This window comes from Eulemur rufifrons, chromosome 14 (genome assembly GCF_041146395.1).
Source record: "Eulemur rufifrons isolate Redbay chromosome 14, OSU_ERuf_1, whole genome shotgun sequence".
Lineage (NCBI taxonomy): Eukaryota > Metazoa > Chordata > Mammalia > Primates > Lemuridae > Eulemur > Eulemur rufifrons.
In genome coordinates this window covers 17,880,273-17,905,879 of record NC_090996.1, presented here as the reverse complement: position 1 = coordinate 17,905,879, position 25,607 = coordinate 17,880,273, and the positions used below count along the sequence as shown (strand labels likewise).

Genomic DNA, 25,607 nt, shown 5'->3' with positions numbered 1-25,607 from the left:
TAAACAAAGAGGAAATCCAAAGAGAAATTTTAAAGAGAAATATTTAAAGAGAAAATATTTTAAATCAAATGAAAGTACAATCTATTAAAATTTGATGAATAAAGATAAAGCAGCGCTTAGAGGGAAACTTATAACATTAAATGCTTCTATACACAATGGAGATAAGCCTATAGTCCTCACAAGTTCTGGAAGTTAAATGAAATTATACATGTTAAGGCAACTAAATAGTAGGTGCCCAATAAATATGAATACAGGACAAATGAACAAAGAAACGAATTAAAAACACACAGGCAATAAATCGACAAAATTTCAACTTGGATAACTGCAAAGGACTGAAGCATAATTCTGTTAGGCTTAAAGAATTCACCCTCCCTAAACTTCCATCCAAACCTCCTATAAAACCCACCGCTCTCCCCTTCCTAGGCTCCCCTTCCTAGGCATGTATGAAGCACATAGCCTTTGCCAGACCCCCAGAGAGATAACGGGAATGAAATGCAAAGGGGGAACTTACTTTCCTTATCCCTCTTGATAAGGACAACAGTTATCCCTCCCTGTTGTTCCCCAGGGAGATAAAGGAATGGAATGCAGGAGGGGAATTTACTTTCCTTATCCCTCCTGGTTTTTTGAAAAGAATTTATTTACTTCTCCCAGAAAAACCCTCTATAAAATCCAAGGCTCTCCCCTTCTCTCTTGTGGACGCCTTTTTCAGCCTCCACCCATTTGCACCCAGATGCTCAAAATAAAGAGCATTTTGTTACACATGACGCTTTGTATGTCTCTCTCAGCTCCGGACCTAACAAATTCTGGATAGTTTTTCCAACTCAATGAAATAAGACCCCATTCACTTGCTCTTTGGGGCAGATGAAAACATGGATTTCTCTTAGCAGGAGCTAGAAAGCTACTGGAACCTGATCTAAACCTAGTTAACTCCTTTTATTAATTGCATCAATATGTCACGTGTAACAGTGGCACTTCCTCTTTATTAAGCAGAATAACCCACTCCAAAGAGAGCAGTAATTTTTCTCATGCTCACCCACATTTGTTTACAGTCTAACCTAATGTCACCCAGAATCCCTATGTTGGCCTGTGGCCAGCACTTGCCAGTATTCTCGTGACAAAGGGGTTCACAGGACATGACTCAATGCCTTTAGATTGCTTCACACATTCTGGTTTCTTCATCTTCCTATAAAAATAAGTTTCTACACAGGTGACCCGCTTTACATTGACGAGCACAAAGAGAAAGAAGTGAGAGAGAAAGAGGAAGAGAACCAAACTCACTCTCAGAGCACCTATGTCAGCCAAGAAACTTGACACACACTGGTCCATTCCACTTTCTCAAGTGCTTGTGGGGAAGGCATAACCATCCCCCAGTACAAATGAGAAAAAGGAAATTGAAATGTGGGCCCTTCCATACCACCTCCTCAAAATGGCAATCAGGACAGTCTACCCCATTAGCCATTTTGCCCAGCAGGGTATGTTACTGAACGTTTATCCCGTTAACACGGGGACTCAGTTCTCTCAAGTCCCTGCCAGCTCTGACCAAGAAACTCTCAAGCATTCTCACTAGGCAAGGAACATTCAGAACTCCAATTTCCAAGTTCCTAGGACCAAAAATAAATCCATGTACACTTGTGCTTCTAAATTTGTAGACTACAATGCTTACCACACTTTGTTGTGATGAATGATGCAAAACCTTTAAACCACAAGGGACAGGAACTGAGTGCTGCCTTTGTGACTTAACCACACCTACGTTTCCCATTTAAGATACCAAGAAAACATTTCTGACTACTTCCTGCGAGATCAGTTGCTTCTGAAATTCTGGCTTAAGTCACAAATTTGATTCCAAAAGCATCTTATCTTGTCTTAGATACATTTTATCAGTTGAAAAACATTTGATTGCATTTACATGCTCTCAGTTGGGTGAAGGTGGTAACTGCCAGTAGCCAGTGCTCTTCATCAGCTGTTGCTACAAAAAACCACATCTCTGCCATATCAGGGTCTCTCAGAACCTAGAGTAGTCACTGCCAAACTTAAAATTTTCATTTAAAAGCTTTTGAGCACTCATTTGTATAAATGTATAATGTAAGGGTGACAGAAAAAAACTATAAGCTGAAGTTCAGATATTTTCTTTGTGCACCCGAAGGGAACACCTGATACACCCTTCTTTGTAATCTACTGTCCTAGACCACAAGCAGTTCCCCAGATAGTAGTTATTCTTTAACAGCATAAACCACAGGCAGGCTTTGAGAGGTTTTTCATTTTTTAAAGGCATAAAAGTGTTATGTAGGCTGTGCACAGTGGCTCATGCCTGTAATCCTAGCACTCCAGGAGGTGGAGGTGGAAGGATTGTTGAGGCTAGAAGTTTGAGGCTGGCCTGAGCAACACAGTGAGACCCTGTCTCTACAAAACGCATAAAAATTAGCCAAGCACAGTGGTGTGCTCCTGTAGCTACTGAGGAGGCCGAGGCAGGAGGATCCCTTGATCTTAGGGGTTTGAGGTTATAGTGAGCTATGATCAGGTCACTGTACTCCAGCCTGGGCAACAGGGTGAGATCTTGTCTTTAAAAAAAAAGTGTTACATATATGTTTAAAAAAATAAGTCATTAGAAAGCCTCATTTAAGATGATAATCAAACAATCAATGAAAAATTCCTAGTGTTTAAAGTGGTCAGCCAGAACCACTAACAACTGTGACAACAGATGACAGATGGCTGGGCAGGAAGGTAAACATCTGGGGCTGGGCCAAATGCCTTTACACCATCCAGGGACCCTGTCACCTAACTCCATGGTCACCGCCACAGTCAAATGGCAGTAACATCATCTACGACTTGTTGTCATCACTGTGACCATTTACCAAGTACCTAATACATCCAGACACCGTGCCACCAGGTATTTTACCTACATGATTTCCTTAAATTCTAACTATCCTAAAAACAAAAAAAAAAAAAAAAAAAAATTGGTACCATTTACTAAGCACTTACAATGTGTCGAGCATTCTAAATACATTAGTTTATTATTTCATTTAATGTCTCAAGGCCAGGTGCAGTGACTCACGCCTATAATCCTAGCACTCTGGGAGGCTGAGGCGGGAGGATCACTCGAGGTCAGGAGTTCGAGACCAGCCTGAGCAAGAGCAAGACCCCGTCTCTACTAAAAATAGAAAGAAATTATCTGGACAACTAAAAATATATATAGAAAAAAAATTTGCTGGGCATGGTGGCACATGCCTGTAGTCCCAGCTACTTGGGAGGCTGAGGCAGAAGGATCGCTTAAGCCCAAGAGTTTGAGGTTGCTGTGAGCTAGGCTGACGCTACAGCACTCTAGCCCGGGCAACAGAGCAAGACTCTGTCTCCCCTCCTCCCCCCCCCAAAAAAAAAATAAATAAATAAACTGTCTCAAGAACCACCCCCCTCGCCTTTTTTTTTTTTTTTGGAGACAGAGTTTCCATTCTGTTGCCTGGGCTAGAGTGCCATGGCATCAGCCTAGCTCACAGCAACCTCAAACTCCTGGGCTCAAGCCATCCTCCTGCCTCAGCCTCCTGAGTAGCTAGGACTACAGGCGCGTGCCACCACACCCAGCTAATTTTTTTCTATTTTTAGTAGAGACAGGGTCTTGCTCTTGCTAAGGCTGGTCTCGAACTCCTGAGCTCAAGCAATCTCGGCCTGCCAGAGTGTTACGATTACAGGCATGAACCACACCCAGCCCATAACAAATCTTTATCATCTCCATTTCACAAATGAGGAAACAGAAGCTTCCAGGGGCTAAGTAACTTACCCAGGTAGGAACTACAAAAGCAGGATTCCAGGTCTGCCTGATTCCCAGTCATGGCCTCCACACCACAGAACCTCCCTCCCTCATCCACTGGACAGGTTTTGCACACTATGGCCACCTCATCTGAAATCGCTCTTATAAATACTGTACAAAGAAGCAAGAGCCATAACCAAACTGAGTGAAATCCGCAGGCACTCTCTCAAGTAAGTGTGATAAAGTACCTAGGGCCACATCACCTAGTTTGTAACCTCATATCATAACTGCATCTATGCAATAGAAATATAAGAATCAGGGTTAGTTTAATAGGAAACTACTGTGATCCTACAATGTAAAATACATTTTCTTGCCTCCTTCATAACTGCCATGTGACTGGAATGCATACTGAAACTATGACAGGTATATTGCTGCTAAGAAAACAGCCATCTATTTATTTTCCCCATACGTGGACCCTGCTATTATCTCCCTGGCATGCTGAATCTCCAACTTCCCCTCCTCTTCTCCCCACCCAGTGGCACTAAGATCTTACTGTACAGAAAATACACTTTCTGCCTGCAAGCAAGAAAAATGGGTTTGAGAAACATATGGGGGAAAAAAACAAACCTTGTCCCATTTTCCATTTTTAAGAAATACAATAAAAAGCATAAAAGCAAGTATCTCTGGAGTGTGAGATGATGAATAACTTATCTTCTTTACATTTTTCTCTATCTTTTCCTAGTTTTCAAAATAAATACATTTTTAATGACATGTATTTATTCATTTATTTAGGGAATTTTCAAACACATACAAAAGGAGTGAGAACATAATGAACCCCAAGTTCCTATCAACCAACTTCAATTACCAACACAGCCAGCCCTGTTTCTTTTCTACACCAACCTACTTCCCGTCTACCCCCACTGGGTTATTTTAAAACAAAAAGATGTCACATCATTTTATCCAATAAATACTTCAGTATATGTCTCTAAAATAAGGGCCATTTTAAAAAATGTAAAAAACATACCACAAAAGCATTAATATACCTAAAAATTAATAAATGCTACTTTTTAATCAGAAAAAAATGTTTTAAGAAAACAAGATATTTAAAAGAAAAAAGAAGAAAATGCTTAATGGCATTACTGCCTAAACAGCTGATGTGACTCGATTTCCCCGAAGAGATCCAGCTGCATGGCTGTCCCTTTAAACCACAAGAAAAACGGGTAAAAATTACTGTGTCTAGTTATCAGTGTTTGTAGAATTTACCTGTTGAGAACTGCTTCCTTGTCTCCAAGACGACTTTTTATTTTACTTGTCAGATAGTCCAAAAAGAGCGTCCAGATATCCAAACAAGAGAAGTAACCTTCATGAGTAGGCTATGGTACAAAAGAAATCCAGACAATGAAATTATTTAATGCAACTATTCCTTAGAGGCACACACACGCCAGTGTTTCTTCCAAAACCAGAATGGTAAAACCATAAGCCTATGTTCCGTTCCCTCACTTTCCCAGTAACCAAAACTGGCCCTTCCAGTCAGTCTTCACCATTGGGCGCTATGGAACCTAGACAAGACAAGGGTACCAGAGAACACATCATCAGGGAGATACTGTGGGGGATGAACTGAGTTACAAAATAAGCCAAGCATAAGCCTATCCTAAAATCTGAGACTGTGCTGGAGAGGGCTCTCACGGATCAGCTAATTCAAATTTATTTTAGAAGGAAAGAAATTGAGATCCAAAGATACAAGCTGCTCAAAGTCAGGGGTAGGAACAGGTCCTTCTTCCTCCAGCCAATGTTCTTTCCATTATGAACAATTAAAAAACCAAAAATAAGTTTCAGTGGCTCCACAGGTGACAAGTTCACCCACTGGAATGTGAGGAAAGTCATATTTGCAGTCTTCCTATATAAAAGATTAAAAATGAGCTCATTAAGTCTGACCCTCAGGGCATTATCCTATTTGCAAAAGTAGGGTGTCAAACAGGCTAAGGGCAAACTCTAACCAGGTATGGATAAGGACAAAGTGAGACGAGCAAGTCTTTGCAGGATCCTGGTGCCTAGACCCTTGCACTGGTTAACTTTCTCAAGAGCTTTGAGATTCTATTCCATGCAAAATCTAGGCATTATAATCTCCAAATCCTTCCCACACACATTCAGGTTCAACTTGTGGCCCCCAATCCCTGACACAGTCACTCAAATTCTCACCACCTGTAAGAACCCATTGGTTTTTCTAGTGACTGCTTCATTGAACCACATATTTAGTAGCAATATCAGTTACGGAAAGGCAAAATATCCTTAACCTTCTTGGGTCAGTTTCCTTCCATTTCTGATCCACAAGGAGATCCAGAAGTTTACACATGCATATTAAAAATTTGCCTAAGAAATAACTAAGATTGTGTGGTAGTGTGCAATGGGAGTTCTGCACCCAAGCTCAAGTCTGAGACAGAAGAACTATAACTTAAAAAACCAAGCAGACTGCAAACTCGCTACCCACAACCAGGGCAGCCCTGGAACTAGACTTCTATAACTCATTCAGGACCACTGACAGGACCAACCTTAGAAAACCAATGACCATGTCCTGTTTCCACTTCATACCTGGCAAAAGCCAGGATGTCTGGAACATGAAATGAACCAGGAGAAAAGCCAGGAAGAACAATTAATAAGCCATGTGGAAATAACACAAGTAGTCAGTGGACAGGCCACTCAACTTGCAAACCCAGGAAACAGAGCCTCGTCCTGGCTTCGACTTGCTGAGCTTCCCTTAAGTCAGTCACCCAGTCTGTCTTTCCCTGATTTAAAAATGCCCACCAGGCCACTGAAAAAAACCTAACTGATCATATGCATATGGAAGTGCTTTTGAGAAAAGCCACTATAAAAATCCAAGTTTTATGGATACGTAAAAGTACTTTACAATTATACATGTCATCCTCTTGCCTTTGAATTAAGGATTTACTCTTAATATAAGGCTCAAGGCTGGGGCAAAAAAGTGAGCAGATGTACCTCCTGTACTACCTACAAACACCACCACTCACATCCATACCTGCAGGACCCACTGCCCACAGGCTGCCCATGATCCGGCCTTTGACAATCGCTGCGGACACAGGTCATTGAGGTCATAAGGGTGATAGGCTGGCTCTACTTTTGGAGTCACTTCACTTTTCAAAACCTTCACAGACCCATTTTTAAAATGTACCTGTGTTCAGATTTACTTTCCAGATTCCAGGGCTATTTGAGCACCGAAATTCCTGACAAGTTTCCTTAAGAAACTAATGATACCACTCTTATCTTCCAAGTGGTTTACAATGTTTGGTTTCCATTTGCATTGGTTTATTTGATCTTTACAACAGGCTTGGAAAGTGGACAGATAGCTATTTTTCTTCTTCCCATCTTACAGATAAAGAAACCAACCTGGTGCAGTGGCTTACACCTGTAATCCTAGCACTTTGGGAGGCCAAGGTGCCAGGAGTTCAAGATCAGCCTGGGCAACAATAGTGAGACCCTATATCTAAAAAAACTAAGAAAAATTAGCCAGGCATGGTGGCACACCTGTAGTCCTGGCTACTTGGGAGGCTGAGATCACCTGAGCCCAGGAGTTCAAGGCTGCAATGACCTATGATGACATCACTGTACTCCAGGCCAGGCAATACAGCAAGACACCCTGTCTCAAAAAAAAGAAAAGGGCGGGGGGGGGGGGGGGGGGACAAAAAAAAACCAAGGCTAATAAGTTAAGTGACTTGCCTAAGGTAACAAGACAATTAAGGACCAGAATCAGAAGTAGAATGTGGATCCTAAGACTCCCAGTCCAGAGCCCTCTCCCCCCGGTCATACCACCTCAGGCCCTGTTTTAGAAAGAAGGGGCAAAATGAAAAGTGCTAGACTGAGAAGGAACTGGTGAAGATGTAGTAAGATTAGGGGCAGGGTGACAGAGAAATCATGGGCTTGGACAGCCGCCTCCAGAGGCTCAGCAAGAAAGGAAAGTCACAGTAGAGGCCAATACCTGGGAGCATTAGTGGCCAGAGGGACAGGTGGCAGGACACTCAGGTTAAAGAAAAATGCAGGAAAAGAAATAAAAAAGGAGAAGTGGTTAAACAAAGATACTAGCACCATCTTTTGTCTTATTACTGTTCTTCCAAAATGTTTACCAGTACAGTCATGCACTGCGTAACATTTCAGTCAACAACGGATCATATATATGACTGCTGTCCCATAGATTATAATACTGTATTTTTACTGTATCTTTCCTACATTTAGATATAGAAATATTCACCATTGTGTTACAGTTGCCTACAGTATTCAATACAGTAACACACACTACAGGTTGGGCTGTGCCATGTAGCCTAGGTGTGTAGTGGGCTCTACCATCTAGGTTTGTGTAAGTGCACTCCAAGATGTTCACACAACAACAAAATCGCCTAACGATGCATCCTCAGAACATATACCTGTCAATAAGTGATGTACAACTGGACTAAACTTTCTGTGTGATTTAGAAAGAAAAGGCCAAAAAAACTGAGCATACTCATAATAACCCCCTAGATAAGAAAGAGAAAAGGTACGTTTTCCCACTTCACAAGTAATAAAGCTACGATAAAGTAAGATCATACTGTTAGTGAACACACGAGAACATAAAGCTCTCTCAAGGTCACGTATTAGGTTAACTATGAAATGTCTGTTATTAACTATGAAATGTATTAACTATGAAATGTACTTAAGTAGCAAGTTTGACTGTTGGTATCTCTGACATTTCACTTTGACACTTCTTGTTTTATTTTTATTGTGAAAGTACATCTTCAGTCTTTCAAACGCACATTTTGGCTTGTAATTATCTTTCAAATTTTTTTTTTTTTAGAACATGGCTAAGTCAAAAATTCGTGTTACTTTCGAATAGGAGTTTCGTCGTGGAACCAGTGCAGCACAGACTGGTTCAAAATATCAATGAAATGTTTGGGAAGGCTGTGGCTAATGAATACATAGTATGTCGACGGTTTGAGAAGTTCTGTTATGGTGATTTTAATCTTGAAAATGAGGCATGTGGGTGACCTGAGACCAAAGTGGATAATGATGAACTGAAAGCTATAGTGGAAGTAAATCCATCTCAACCTACATGTGAATTAGCAGCAAGTTCTGACGTTACTATTCCAACAATATTGGACCATTTGAAACAAATCAGCAAGGCAACGAAGCTGAATGGATGGGTTCTGCATGAATTAAACAGACGTCAGAAGAGAAATCATCTCGAAGCTTGCCTTTCTTTGCTGTCACGACATAAAAGCGAACCATTTCTACACTATAATGTTACGAGTGATGAAAAATAGATTCTTTTTGACAATCTCAGGCATTCGGCACAATGGCTGGATAAAGATGAAGTGCCAAAACACAGCCCAAAACTGAATACCATTAAAAAAAGCTAATGGTGTCTGTTTGGTGGTCCACCACTGGCATTATCCACTACAGCTTCATGAAACCTGCTCAGTTGATTATACCACATGTCTACTGCAACCAACAGGACGAAATGATGGGGATGCTTGCAAGTAAGCAGCCGAGACCGGTCAATAGAGACAGGCCAATCCTCTTGCAAGACAACGTTTGACCACATGTCATGCAAACAACGTTGCTTAAACTACAGCAGCCGGACTTGGAAACTCTCTGCCATACGTCTTCACCAGAGCTTGCAACAATTGACTACCACTTCTTCTAGGCTTTAGAACAGTTCTTATAAGGAAAAATATTCAATTCTCAATAAGCTGTGGAAAATGTCTTTCAAGATTTCATCACCACTTGCTCTCCAGGCATCTTCACTGCTCGCATAAACAAGCTACCGTTAAGATGGCAAAACTCAGCCAGGCACGGTGGCTCACGTCTGTAATCCTAGCACTCTGGGAGGCTGAGGCGGGAGGATAACTTGAGCTCAGGAGTTCAAGACCAGCCTCAGCAAGAGCAAGACCCCCATCTCTACTAAAAAAAGAAAAATATAGCTGGGTGTGGTGGCACATACCCATAGTCCCAGCTACTCAGGAGGCTGAAGCAGGAGGATCGCTTGAGCCCAGGAGTTTGAGGTTGCTGTGAGCTAGGCTGATGCCACGGCACTCTACTCAGGGCAATGGAGTGAGACTTTGTCTCAAAAAAAGCCAAACCATGTCGAGTTTAGGCACATAATTTGATTAGTCGTGCTGCTTCCTGTTTGAGATATAATAAACTACACTTTTGATCTGAAATCGGACATTTCATATTTAATGACCTAATAATTGCTTACTTTTAAATCTTATCCCAAAGTACTCCCCTACTCCCAGGCCTTGACCTTCCGGGTTCCTATCCCCCTTGTGCTCAGAATATGATGCTGTCTGGACCTCAAGGACATGCCCACTCCACAGCTGCCAAGCCTGCACCCGGAAAGGAAGGTCCTCTTACAGGAGGCCAGGAGAGCAGGAAGGAGCTTGCCTGACAATGGCCTTCAGGTACAGGGAGGAAGAAAGAAGCTTGTTGTTTGCTTCATGACCACATGTCTATTTCTTTTCCCAATAAATAAATATAATATATAAAAACAAAACCACCACTTTAAGTTCAGTGGAAAACTAATACATACCAGTCTAGTGAAAGAATCACAAAAGATAAACACTGGGAAAGACCCTGAAGATACCACTGCCATCTATCTTCTTACGTGAGGAAACCGAAATCTAAGGAAATTATTATAAAAAGACTTGTCCAAGGACACAGCCCTAATAGAAATACCCAGAGCTCAAACACAACCTTTGAGTCCAAGTCCAGAGAAGTAGGCATAAGACTGCATACTTTAAAACATTTTTTTAGCTTTCTTCTATGTTATATGTGCTTTTTAAAAATCCCATTTTACATAAGGAATAAAATTTCAAGATATTTTCATTCCATTTCCCCAAATAAGCCCCTTCTTTGCAACCCCAGCACTGGCTCCTTCTCGCTTTCACTTCTGCCTCACTTTTCCTAAAACACCTACTTAACACTCACTCAACACTCTCTCAAATCCTCCTTTTTTCCTGATCTCCTTTAAGGTTTCTCTGGATCCATCTCAAAACTGTCCCACCTGATGCTTCTCCCCATATCCTTCCCCTCCCCTAATCTCTTCTGTTCCTGGATCTGGTGAGCTCAGCATGTTTTCCTTCTTGCTGTAGACACACTGGCCCCTCTAGCAGACACCTTGACGCTTCTTCAAGCCTTGGTCCTCCCCCTCCACCTGTGGCCCCCGCCCCTCACTCCCAGGAATGGTTTGCCCTTACCACTGGGTACTTTCATTTGCACATGCCAAGTCCTTCTAAGAGAAAGGCCAGCTTCCACGCCAAACCCTTGCTCCAAATCCACCATCACATACACAACCACCACCACGGCCCAGACCCTTGCCTCTCCTCCAGCCACACTAAGCTACAAAACTAGTTGTTTTTTAACCAAAAAAACCCCTACTTTTAAAAAGCAGATGCCCTCACTGACCTGGGAGTTTCGTCCCTGGTATATTCCAACAGAAAAGCTACCTAAGCACATCAAAAAGCACCTGTGTAAGAATGTTCACTGCAACATGATTCATGGTCACCAAGAACTAGAACTAGCCAAATCAGCAGTGGAATGGATTTTCAGACAATGATTTAGTGTAACACAATGGAAATGCAAAACTACTGCAACACACAACACGAATGAATCTCATAAACATGTCAAACAAACAAATAAAAAACAGACAAAACAAATGTATATTATATGCTTTGGTTCAGAGAAGTTCTAATCTGTGTTGTTAAGGTCAGGACTGGGGCTGCTCATCTGAGAGGAGAGAGGGGAAGTGATTGGAAAGCACATGAGGGTGTCCCGGGGGTGCTGGGAACATTCTATTACTTGACTTAGGTAGTAGTTATATAGGTATGTTCATTCTGGGAAAACTCGTCATCCAACTACACACATATGATTTATGCACTTTTCTGTATATACGTCATAGTTCAATAAAAAATTGTTTTTAACAACACATACAAACAGGCACAAGGGATAGGGTGTGACAGAAATATCTAAAATTGGACAGTGGTGACAGCTGTACACCTCTATCCATTCTCTGAACATCAACGAACTGTATAATTACAATTAATGAATTTCATGGTATATAAAATTATACTTCAGTAAAGCTGTTTATCTATATTTATAAAAATACTGGGTCACTAGAATGTAAACTCCCAATGAACACAAGGACTTTGCTTGTGAAGGTTACATGCCTAGCCCCTGAAATACAATAGGAGCTCAAAAAATTTGTTGCCATCCTGGGGCAAAAATTGGCCATCATTAAAACTTAACTCTTGAAAGCTTCACTATATATTATATAATCTTGTGGATCATTTTGGTGACAGCTACAGAATAGAACTAAAGACCCTAATTTCAAACTTTTTCTGTATTTTGCTTCTCTAACACAACAGTGGTTAAGAGCATATACTCTGGATTTAAATCCCGGCTCCACCACTTACTAATCGTATGGCCGGTAAGCCTGTATGCTCAGGCAAGTTCCTCTGTGGCTCAGTCTCTTAATCCGTGAAATGGGGATGAACAGTACCTACCTCACAGGGCTGTTATGAAGATTACACGTGTTAATCTTCACATAGTTAAGCATTATGTAAATATTTGGGAAATAAAATTAAAGTTCTTTCTCCTGAAAATAACAAGGTACACCTTTTCTCTGGAAGAGAAGGATGGTTTTGGTGCTTTACCTGATGAAATGTGTACTTGAACAAAAGTGTCAAAAACTCCACCACAGGAAACTGAGAGTAGGACTCGATTCTTCTTAGGTGAACACTCACAAAGAGCCGCAGAAAGTCAGTAAACTTCTCAATGTAGCTAAATGAGACAAGACAACAAAAGGCAACAATGAGAAACCCAGCCACCTCCTTAGAAGAGAACTTAAATTCAATCCAAATTTCTTTCAGTACAGAACTATACAGATTTATAATATATTTTTAGTTAAAAATATAAAGGCCTGCAACAATTACCTACAGGACAGGCAACCCTTCATTCCATTACCACCTGAAACATAGCAGAAAAGCAACTTTAATCCTCAGACACTGTCTACTACGGCTTCTTATAAGCTAGTGCTCTTATATTTTCTAATTCATTAGTGTTATGACCCAATTAAAGTGAAACGAAATAACAGTAAAAAGCTGTTGGGCAGATCACTGTGTCATTTCAATCTGTTAAGTGTAGAAGGCTGGCTATCTTTGCTAGGAGGCCAAAATATTATAACAAAATGAACCGTGCTAAAGACACAAAAACAAAACCAGGCTATACAAAGGGCACAGCATCCAGGTAAGATATATTCAGGCTTGCAACCTAATGTTCATTTTCTCCCCCTGGGAAAACAGCCTGGCTCCTGTTGCTAATTAAACATAGCACATCCAAATCCACTCTAAAAGTGGTTTCAAATATAAGCGATGTCTGTTAGAGCTGGACAAGCCTCAGGAACTTTAGCCTGGTACTTCCATTTTACAGACGAGGCCCACAGAGATAAAGTGACCAGCTCAAAGTCACTCGGCCAGCTCATGGCAGAACAGGACTATCACCCACTCCCAATCCAGTGCTCTTTCTTTAACATCACAGTGAATCCCCAATTCATTTGTATTCATAAAATGATTTCACAGAAGAGTGTGGGTCATAGCTGCAAGGATAAGAGATATCTGTTATTAAATACACAGCACATCATCACTCTCACATTTCAGAAACTGTCATTTTTAAGCCCCTAAATACCAAAAGGTGATTAGAAAATGAGATGGACGTAAGTTCATAAATCACATTTCAGAGACCAACAAAAAAGGTAAAGACATACTAGGCCTTAGCTAAAAATTAAATGGCTAAATGCAATTCTGAAATTCATAACTGCAAAAAGCTATTTGTTAAAGCAGAAATAAGTGAAATAATAGAGGGGGAGAAGATGACTACTCCTCAGAAAAGCAAAATTGGGGACAGGCATAGTGGCTCACACCTCTAAGCCCAGCACTTTGGGAGGCTGAGGTGGGAGGATCACTTGAGGCCAGGGGTTCAAGACCAGCCTGGGCAATATAGTGAGACCCCATCTCTACAAAATTTTAATTAGCCAGGTATAGTGGCACACACCAATAGTCCCAGCTATACAGGAGGCTGAAGCGAGAGAGTTGCTTGAGCCCAGGAGTTCGAGGTTGCAGTGAGCTATGATCATGTTACTGCACTCCAGCCTGGCGACAGAGCAAGACCCTGTCTCTAAAAAATAAATAAATAAAAAGGAAAAAAAAAAAAAAAAACACAGAAAAATAAAAGAAAGAAAGAAAGAAAGAAAAGTAAAACTGGCCCAGAAATAGTATCCCATAGTGTTCCTGGGACCTATCTCCCTGGGGGTGGGCAAGCTGCCTGTCTGACCTCTGGAACTGGCTCACACATATGTGAGCTTATTTGCAGCTTTGAAAAAATATTTTGATAAGGAAAATGGCTGTTTCTGTGGATCATGGGGCTATGAACTTAAAAAACAGTAAGGCACTAAAATCAGTTGTTTTTAGAGACAGGAAAGCACAGAGAGACTTCTCCCTGGTGCCTTCAACCACTAAGACTTAAGAGTAAGAACTCCTCATTCATCACTCAGCTCATGTATTACATTATAGTTTCACATGGACATTCAAAGTCATCAACCAGTTTCCTGTTCTTTAGGAAGGTGCACTCAATGCTCTACCACCCATAAAAGAACAAAGAGAAGTCACAGGCAAAACATCAAGTGGTCTCAATTTTACTTTAATCTCCAACCCAATTAAAAAAAAAAATACAAACAATGCTGTTCAATACCTAAAACTACATATTTTATTTTACCTCATTTTCTTTCCCTTGCCCACCTTCTGGTACAGGTGCTAATGAACAGTATAAAGTTAGCAAAAAAGGCAGCAGAGGAGAAGAAAAGCCAAGGACCTGGTTAAGCAGCCCCTAAACAACTGAGAATGGATGGAGCGGTTTAGAATTAGTGGTGAGGGACCCCAGACCAGGAAGCAAGCACACAGTATTATCTATGTCACCTTTCTGCTCCCAGGCACCTCTCAGCTTTCACGGGGCAATAGGAAGCATAGGATTAAAATACAAAACCAAGGGCACAAAAGTTACACATAACAAAATCAGCACACAGATAAACCATATGATATTTCCATACTATCCAAATATGAGTCACGACAAAGTATCTGTGACTATATTACACTTAAAGTAAGACAACCCAACTGATAGTATAAGCATCTACATCTTTTAATTAACATATGAAGATAATACAGCCTTTCTTAACCAAAGCTAGAAAGGATTTAAAAATGTGTGAATTGAATTCATATAGAAAGCTATCACCAAATAATAAAAAAATACTACCATATGAGTTCTTTTGTGATTATACAAAGCAAATGTCACATAAACCTTGTTTACAGTAAACCAAACCAAAAATAATCTTACAAATCAATTTTTTTAACTTTAGAAAAAATTAAACTGCTCAATTTAAAAAGCACTGAAAGTTTCTTAATTTTAGGCACTTGACTTAATTAATATTCTGCTATTTACTCTAAGGAAAAGGAAAGAGCTTAACTCCGTATAGCTTAGTAACAAAAGACAATCCAATATTAACAGCTTTTACTGTCAGGCAATCTATAAATATTTACTAATTCAATACAATTTAACTACTTGAAAGTTTCTGAACAGTCAACATGATTGTTCATAATGTAAGTCTCCAATTTCCTCTTGTTTTTCTATAGCAGTACCATTGCATCAGTAAAAGCTACAAGATACATAAATGACATCATCTATAAGGGAAATAAATAATAAGGCCCTGCCTCAGAGTACTCTGATGGAGTCATCTTTTGGAGTACTGCAAGAAAAAAAGGCTAGGTAATCTCAAGCTCCATTCAAGAGAACAATAACAAAGAAATATAGATATGTGTCACATTAAGCTGTGCCCACATTAACATCTCTCCTTTCTTTTCTTTCTTTCTTTTCTTTTTTTCTTTCTTTTTTTTTTTAAAGAGACAAGGTCATGATATGTTGTCCAGGCTGGATTCAAACTCCTGGGCTCAAGCAATCCTCCTGCCTCAGCCTCCCAAGTAGCTGGTACTACAGGTACATGCCACCACCACACCTGGCTTCTCCTATCTTTGGATGAAAACTTGCCATTTGTATAAAACTGACAATTAAAAGGACATTCCTATACACTGCAAGATGTTCACTTGGGAAAAGTCAAATAGTAAAAACTGACAAGCAACACCAAGTGAGAAAGGCGATTGTAACTCCTGTACCTCCATGGACCTCTTCTCCTGTTCCTGGCTACGCATGAGCAGCAGTCTCAGTTCCTGCACCACCTCAGACCTGCAGGTAAATAGTGAGGAAGAGGGGGAAAGAGGAGTGGAAGGGAGGACAGGAGGTGGATGGGGGAAAAAAGACAACAAACCTACACAATCCACAATCACTTTTCAAACTCAACTCATTTCCCTTAACCACCCTATCCCTTCCAGCTAATCTTAGACTTACTGGTACACACCTACCTTTCTGTTCCTCACCGGGAGCCCCATATTCTGAAATCAAAGAGGATTATAGATGCTATGCGGCACAGTATGATAAACAGTCAGGGCCCTTTCTCAGGGCATACCAGCTCCACACCTGTTCTCATTACCTCTCATCGAGCTCTTCTAGCCTGCTCTTCACTGTGTGGGCATTGTTATCCTTGGTGATTTTCTGCAGGAGGTAGAATGTCTGCTGGAACATACGCAGTAAATACTCCTCAAATTCCATAGGCACACAGTTCTTGGACATGAGTTCATTGATGCAGGACATGGCCAGGACCCCAAGCCGGCCGCGCTCCTGACCCAAGACACAGTTCTGGCTGCTGCCGTTAACTGATGCCATCTTTCTGGCCCGGATGTCACAGCCAAAGCGTGCAAAGTGGAAGATGGTGGTAAGGAGGGACGGGGTGATGCTGGCAGACAGAGGAATCCAACTGAAGAGATGGGCCAGGCACTCCAAGGCCAGGGAACAGATATACTCACTCTCCGCATCAAGGATGGGGATTGGCTGATTCAATAGTTTGGCGGAACTAGGACTCTGCAACAGGTTACTTAGTAAGTCACCTGAAAATAGAAAAGGCTTTTAAGATATCCATTATCAAATCTCCTACAAACCATTTCAAGTGATTGTCTTTGCTTTAAAAAAAAAAAAGAAAATCAGTTTAGTTACCTATGAAGTAAAAAAATAAAATCAATATGCTAAATGTTAAAACACCAATTAGAAAAAGTTAACAGCATAGCAAAATAAGATTGTCATTCGTGGGGGAAAAACATCTGGATATAATCTTCAGTGTTTTCACTTAAATTCAGCTTTAGTGAGATCTGTAGAATAGCAGTTTCCCAAGAGACAGCAGTGGAGATAAGGACAGGACTATTCTCTAGCTGTAACCCCCGCGCCCACCCAAGTTATTCTTTTCTTTCTACTCTCCTCCAAAATCGTGACATTATCTTTGAAAAAAATTATACATGGCCATTAAATAATAAAAATCCCTAACATCACATATAGAGTTAGACACCAAATGAATTAAAGACTTAATCTAAAGACAATACTTTAAAGTTAACAGAAGAAAATATACAAGTATCTCAGCTATAGGGAAAGGAGGGGGGGAACTTATTAAAACTACTAAAATGGAAATCTTAACAAAAATTACTGATAAATTTAATAGCATCAAAATTAAGAGTTTCTAATCAATGAAAAACATTAAGAGAAAGTTACCAGGCAGATAACAGACCAAAAGAAGATACCGACAATTTCTAAAAAGGACTAAAAGCTAAAATATATAAGAAAAATGCTGCACGTCAACAAGTACAATCACAACATAAAAACAGGCAGCTGATATGAAGAGACAATTTTCAGAAGAAGAAACTCAAAAGCATGTAAAGAGATATCAAATTCCTTAGGAACCAGAAAGTGCAAATTAAAAGGCGACTGAAAAAAAGTAAGAATATGGAGACCGTCAAGTGTGGAGGGCGAGAGATGGACATGGAACATCCATGCGGGAGGAACGGCCACACTGAAGAGGACCCCGGCACTCCGCAGTCCTGCCAAATGGTCATTAAATCCCACCACCTGACCATTCCCCTCCTAAAGCGACCCTCACCCAGGTCTATGAGGGGACAGCTAGGGGTGCGTGCAGCTGGGGAGTCACAACAAGCTGGTTCCTCACTGCGGGGAGAAGTCGAGTAAAACGCTGGGGATGCGGATGACATCACGCAGTGAGTAGAAGCGGTAGACTAAGGACACAGGCAAAAGCTGGGAGAAACCCTAAAAGGATACTTTTGAATAAAAATTAAGAAACAGAATTCAGTACTACCACACCATTTACCTATGTTAAAAGCTAGGGACACAAAACATTAAGTTTTTACAACAACATGTTACCCAAAAAGTGGGGGGGGGTCCACATTATCTACATTACAATGGCTGCTCATTGTGGGAAAGGCAAATAGGAGAAGAATGGGCATGAAGGAGAATAAATTAAGGAGAGGGGCCTTCTACAGACCAGTGACACACAAGTGCAGCGAATTGGACAGTATGATTAGTGCAATGATCTGCACCTGTGGTTTGAAATTATAAATAAAATCTGGACGGGGCTCACTGGTTCATGCCTGTAATCCCAGCACTTTTGGTGGCTAAGGCAAGAGGGTCGCTTGAGGCCAGGAGTTTGAGACCAGCCTGGGCAACATAGCGAGACCACGTGTCTATAAGAAATAAAAAATTAGTCAGGTGAGGTGGCACACACTTGTAGTCCCAGCACCTCAGGAGGCTGAGGCGGGAGGATCACTTGAGCCCAGGAGCTCGAGCCTGTAGTAATCTATGATCAGGCCACTGTACTCCAGCCTGCGCAACAAAGCAAGACCCTGGGCTGGTCCTGGTGGCTCACACCTGTAATTCTAGCACTCAGAGAGGTGAGAGGATCACTTGAAATCAGGAGTTCGAGACCAGCCTCAGTAGAGCAAGACCCCCCAACTCTACCAAAAATAGAAAGAAATTAGTTGGGCAACTAAAATAGAAAAAAAAATTAGCTGGGTGTGGTGGCACATGCCTATAGTCCCAGCTACTGGAGAGGCTGAGGCAGGAGGATCGCTTGAGCTCAGCAGTTTGAGGTTGCTGTGAGCTATCCTGCGACGCCATGGCACTCTAGCCCAGGTGGCAGAGCAAGACTCTGTCTCCAAAAAAAAAAAAAGTATACAGAGAAAAAAGACGAAAAGTCTAAGGGGAGCCCCTTGGGAGCTCCCCTAAATCTGACAGGGAACTACACAGGAATTCAGGCAGGGCAGGGAGAGTCCAGCAGATATTAGTTTGGTTGATTCACTGAACCCTAAGGTTTCTCAAAATAAATTTCCACTACAAAACCGAGCTTACGGTCCAGAAAGCTGAACAATTTTCTGGAAGCTTTACTGTTTAACTTGGTGTCTTCAGTGCACAAAGACAGTTGAGCAAAAGCATCAAAATGAATGTTGATTAAATAAATCATAAGCACTGTCCAAATAATGGAGCCAGATCTGATGACTTCACTTACAGTTATCATAAAGAGAAAGAAAAATGTCATAACAAATGAACAAGCAATCCTTTTTTTTTTTTTTTTTTTTTTGAAAGGGGAAGTATACCAACTTAAAAGCTTACTTAACTCCCTAGGCCCTACACAGTCTCAACTTATTTTGCTTTTTCTCAAATACTAAAATTCAACATTTTGAAAAAATTTAATAGTGTCTAAAAGGCAATTCTCAAGAAGTATGCACCATATTTTTAAGTTTTGTTACATGGAAATGTCAAGTTGGTTCATATTTTATTTTACCTAACCTCATAAAACCTAAGCAACACATAAAAGAGGTAAGCACATATTTCTAGTTTATATTATCTGATAGTCCTCAACCTGGCCCTGAGGAAAATAAAGTATATGAAAGTATAAATTCAGTTAGCTCAGAACATATATCTGAACAAAGCCAACCAAAACACATAGCTTTTGGTACAAGAAAATGATCTCAGAAAAACAAATAAGTTTCTCTGCAGTAAACACTGCTGCTAATAATGGATGCCAAACTAGTATTCAACTAACTCAAAAGAACTAATCTCAAACTGTAATTCAATAAAATGGTAAATTTAAAGACTAGCCAAACTGCAGATACTCCAAGGTGCTCACTCGCTCATAAAATCAAATCTCTGAATCATTTGCAAATTTTTCTTTAATCATTTGGATTGTGCAAAATATAGAAATCTCTTGAGAGACCTCAAATATCCACTCTAAGAATAAAGGTGTGCCCCCAAATACAAATTAAGGTTCAATTTCCTGTGAGCTTTTAATGCACTCTAGAACTCTGTAGCAGTTTTTAATCTAAGCAATATGAAAAAATGCCTCTCTAATCCAAGTACGATAAATGGAATTTCAAATAAATTAGTGTACTTTGAGCAATCCTCAAAATTTCATGATATATTTTCAATTCTATGGTAACTGCACAAGAATTTCAACTTCCACATATTAACAATAGGCTACATAAAACAGTTTGAGCTTAGAAATGTCTGATTTCAACATCCCATTTCCTTGGGGTAAAGGAGAAAGATGTAGAAATATTTCTCATTAGCCACATCAACCTTTACAATAGGGGAAGAAATAAGTGCCAATTCACAGGATGTACTCTACTTGAAAAGCATCTGTGATCACTTAGTGTAAGCATAAGTATTTAGAAACTAAAATTTCCTGCTCAGATACAATTTCCTCTTTCCATCCATCCTTGAAAGTAGTCATCTTTAGATGAACTGTACTCTGAATTTTGAAACAGATATTAATATAACTGTGAACAATAACTAGCAACCAGCAATCTATTTAATAACAACTGCAAATATGCCCAGGCTTTATCAAATTATTCTTAACTGGCGTGAATTCAATGCTGACTACTGCACACCGGCCCCCAATCTGTCTTGGCCAACGTGACTTCTCCGTGTATCCAGCGGAGAAGAAAATGCACTCTACATTCCTACATCCTCTCCTCCAGGCTGCTGCCCATCTCCTGCCACCCCTGCAGAATGACAAAGTGCACCTGTCAAGGCCCCAGGCTCATACCAACCTCAGCACAAGCAACACAGCCATGAAATTTGTGAAAAAGAGAAAAGCAAGGGCAACAAACTAGATAGAGGGAAAGCAATTATAAGCTTAAAGGGGACAGAGCTGGATGACAAAAGGTCGAAGGTGCCATCTTTATGACAGGCAAGAAGAAGCAAGCCATGTTGTTCAAAATATTATACTAGAAAGCACAAGTATTTATGAGGAAGAAGAGAAAGCGATCTGCTCAAAAAACATAGGCAGAAAGGCCAGAAATAGATTAAGGAAGAATCAGCATCTGTATCTGGTGTAGATAAGCTATTGCTACTCCCTGCTGAGACCCCCCAAGTGCATTTAAAAAGAGGAATGCTGGCACACCCAGCGGGCAGGTCATACCACTTTCTCCTGAGGTGGGGGATGGTGGTGGAGTGGCGGCAGTAACACTGTGCTTGTCCCAGACAGTCTCCAAGATACCTACCAAGAAACGGGAAGCAGAGTTTAAAAGAGAAGTGAAGTCTAACATATAAAAATCAGATTTAGAAAAACGATGTATTAATATCTTTGATCAAACACCAGTATTTAAACATCCCTCTCTTGACCATATGTCCCCCTCTAGCTGATGGCTGTGCCTATTTCACTTCCAGCTATCTTCAGGAAAGTATTGTCCCCACTCAGAGGATCTCTATTGCTTCACCTTGACCTTGCAATGCAGCTTCTCCCCACTATTTCCATCAACACTGCTCTTTGCCAAGGTTACCTGGATGCTCCATCCATTCAGTGGTCATGTTAACCCTTATCCTCCTTGACCACTCTGTGCTGTTCCAATCATTCTTTCAACCAATGTTAAGTGCCCACCACGTGCCAAGCACTAAACTAGAAATACAAAAGAAAAGGTCCCTAGACATCTAAGAAAAAATCTGGGCAGAGAAGCTAAAGATAAAAATACTTTTCACTACAAGATTCCTACAGCAGCAAGGCCAGGCTCCCAGCACCTTGAGGGCCTCATGGCCAGGTGCTGCACATGCGCCTCCCTCACAGGAGGGAGCACAGCAGCCACGGCCCTCTGGCCCTCTGACGCAGAGTGCTCCACTCTCTTTCTGTCTTCCTGTCTCATTTTGTGGTTTGCTTTCTGTTGTCCTTACCCTTCACACATTGTCGTGAGGCTCTAATCAAACAGGAGAAGTGAAATGCTACAAACAACTAGAATCTAGTGCACAGGGGGCAGATTCCACACCTTGCCTCACTTCCCTACACAGAATGGGAAATTTTCACATCTTCCTACTCCTCCAACATCTTCTGATCTTAAATTCAAATTATTTTAAATAACATGCTTGCCACCCACCTTACTTCAAATGCAGTAATTGGCATTGTGATCATATTCCATGACCTGCATTCTACCTCATTAATCATAGTTACAATGAGGACCTGAGGACCAATTAATGAAAGACTACAAGGAAAATAAGTTACAAATCTCTTTTGAGGTCCTGTGTGGACCTCACTAGGCTGTAAGTGCTGGGAATACAGCACTAAACTTTTTTCATTTTTATGCTCAGTCTCAGGAACAGCTCCAACAACTGCTCAGAAATGCTGAGTGCCAGGGCCTGAGCTCTGGGTGCCTGCAGGCAGGCCTCTGTCTCTTGGCACCACTGAACTGCTCACCTGTCAGCAGCCCAAGCACTGTCTGCACCTGGTCTAGCAGCAGCTTCCGCAACTCCTCCTTCCGGGCCACACTGAGGTCCTCACGGGGACAGGCCAGCTCTTCCGAAGTTGTCTTCAACATAATCAGCCCAAGGGGGGTTGTCACAGGGGACTGGATCAACTGCCAGGGGGAAAAAGCAAGTTCTGAAAAGAGTGTCAGACTAATAAGGTAAACAGAGGACTTAGTAGCATTAAACCTGTGAAATACCTCTGTGTATGTTTAATCTTGCACAAACAAGCCACATAAATCAACACCTGAGAAAAATCACTTAGAGTACATTTACGTAACTTTTCTTTAGTAACCATTCAAAATATATTCTCACCTTATTTTAAGGAGAAAATTCTAATAACATGACTTAAAAACAGCTAGAAAAAAAATGTTCTTATAATCCCAGCAACTCTTATACATGATCAGATTCCTAATAGTGTCTTGGTTACTTTGACCATTAACCAAGCTTTGTATGTGTGTATATGATATTAGTGAGATATATATATATATACACACACACACACACACACACACACACGATTAAGATGTGCATATCAATTTGTGATACCTTTAACATTCAGGTTAAATCAACTTTACGTTTCTAAGCTTTGCATGCTTCAGAAAAGTTCACAATCAAGAATGCAGCAGGGCGAACAACAGGCATCCATGTCATTAAACTATGACTATGGTTGATTTTGCAAATAGCTGTGTAGCAAATTAAGTTACTTTTTCTATCTCCTGTAATATTCTTTCCACCATAAGAAAGTTTAAATAAGAAATAAAAAAAGGTATAGCATAACACTACTTATATCTTCCTAATCATTTTAAGGTATTACTGTTACATTTATCTTTTAGTTTCCAGAAGTGATAAAAGTGAGCGAGTTGCCACTAAAATTCTCTGTTGAGTTATATACTGCAGTCTATAAAAAAAGCAAACAATTTAAGGAGTATTTTACCTTTTCCTTTAATCATAATCAAATTTAAATGTAGTTCATTCTCTAATACAAGTTAAGTTTTTCTACTTACTCAAGCTACAGAATGTAAGTTTCAAGGAAGAGGATACTCAGGAACTGCACCCACACAGACCATATATCCTTAAAGAAGTACAGGGCACCTTCCTTTCCCTTGAAAACACCTTTCCCATCACAGACCAAGGAAAAGCTCATCCCCAAAGAGCAGGAAAGTATTCAATAATGGGAACTTAAAATAAATTCAACTGTCTTCAGAAGTAGCATTATATAAAATGAACAGCAGTGAATAGTGTGTTAAAAATGATCTCTGGGCCGGGCGCGGTGGCTCACGCCTGTAATCCTAGCACTCTGGGAGGCCGAGGTGGGCGGATCGTTTGAGCTCAGGAGTTCGAGACCAGCCTGAGCAAGAGCGAGACCCCATCTCTACTAAAAATAGAAAGAAATTATATGGACAGCTAAAATATATATATAGAAAAAATTAGCCGGGCATGGTGGCGCATGCCTGTAGTCCCAGCTACTCGGGAGGCTGAGACAGGAGGATCGCCTGAGCTCAGGAGTCTGAGGTTGCTGTGAGCTAGGCTGACGCCACGGCACTCACTCTAGCCTAGGCAACAGAGTGAGACTCTGTCTCAAAAAAAAAAAAAAAAAAAAAAATGATCTCTGTAAAATCAGTTCTCTTGAACGCTAAAACTTCAAGTACATCTTCCACAATTTTTTCTTCATTTTCTACAAATTTGGATTATTTCTAACACTGACTTAAATTCAGATAATGCAGTATGGGAGGAACAGGAAATCCCTCTTCTACCAATTTTTCTTACAGAATAAAGTAGAACTGACCCTCTATAAGCATCTCTTTACATTTGGAGACCTTTGGGTTATCAATCTGTATTCTAAGATTTCTATTGCTCCCCCCTTTTCATTTCTTTCTTTCTTCTCTACCTCTTTTGTCTCTATCCCCCCCACCCCCACCCCCACCCCCAGCCCTCATTCTTACTCTCAGCTGGGATCTCTCAGCAGGACATTCCACTTGGCAATATAAACTCTCCTGTAGATAAGGCAGGCTTGTCTGCTCCCCAGAAATAAAAAATTCCTTTAACATGGAAAATGTTTCTTAAAGCTCTCCTTTCTCTCATCATTTAGGGGAAGGGGAGAAGGTCAGGCAAGAAGCCAGAAGGAAAAAGCAAGCTATGCTTCACTTGAAGGAAGAGCTTGATAAAATGTGTAATTTTTCTTCTCATTAGCTTTGTATCCAGAAAGCTTTTTATTAAAGTGGTGTTTCCCTTTACCACCTTCATGTATACAATTTAAGCTTATAACAGGTAATATTTGCAATTTATTTTAAGACAGTAAGCTCCTTCGGTAGAAGATCAAGTTTCTAGTGCGAACTTCTGAAAAGGTTCAACAGTCCTTATTATACAACCCCATCAAAGAAGAAACAGCAATTCTTTCCTATGTTGCCCGCCCTTAACTATCTGGCCCTAGGCACAATGTGACCACAGGTTCGCCTCAGCAGATTTCAGGAATCTGAAGAATAGATTCTACAAAGGTGCTGCTTGTGTGCTGGTGCATGTGTAGGGGAGGCAAAGAGAACAGGGGTCAGGTTCAACTCCAATCACTTCCTTCTCTAGTGGCCTAGAAAAGGTACAACCAACCCACAGAACCGTATCTTTCTGGGGCCCCAAATCAACTCCTCTCTGCCTGGTATCATGGTCACCACAATTATAATATGAACTGTATAAATGCCCAGCCAATTGTCACAGAGGTTAAAAAAAACCTATGCACCCCAAACTGAAAACAGACCATGATGGACTTCAGGAAAAAAAAAATAATAATAACATTTTAGATGGTTTACTCAAAGGATTGTGTGATGATGAAACTGATTCCAGAACCAGTTTGGCGTTCAATATCTGAAGAAAAGGTTTACAGTCAGCCCTCGGTATTGGGTTCCACATCGATGGATTCCACCAATCACGGATCAAAAATATGTGGAGGGAAAAAAGATGGTTGCGTCTGCACTGAACATGTACAGACTCTTTTCCTTGTCACTATTCCCTAAACAATGTAGTATGACAACTATTTACATAGCACTTACATTATATTAGGTATTACAGATAATCTGGAGATGGCTTAAATTGTACAGGAGGA

At 40.7% G+C, this 25,607-nt stretch overlaps 1 protein-coding gene across 2 annotated transcripts in view; it reads right to left on the bottom strand.

Annotated features, from left to right (window-relative positions):
- The window catches only part of XPO6 (exportin 6), a 95,125-nt gene that overhangs the window by 34,380 nt on the left and 35,138 nt on the right, over nt 1-25,607 (bottom strand). For both annotated transcript variants that reach the window (XM_069486774.1, XM_069486775.1), the window contains exons 5-9: nt 22,464-22,623; nt 21,201-21,278; nt 16,377-16,830; nt 12,439-12,565; nt 5,006-5,115 (exon numbers count right to left, since the gene is read on the bottom strand). In XM_069486774.1, the coding sequence (XP_069342875.1) occupies nt 5,006-5,115; nt 12,439-12,565; nt 16,377-16,830; nt 21,201-21,278; nt 22,464-22,623 (929 nt within the window). The remainder of the gene's footprint in view (nt 1-5,005; nt 5,116-12,438; nt 12,566-16,376; nt 16,831-21,200; nt 21,279-22,463; nt 22,624-25,607) is intronic.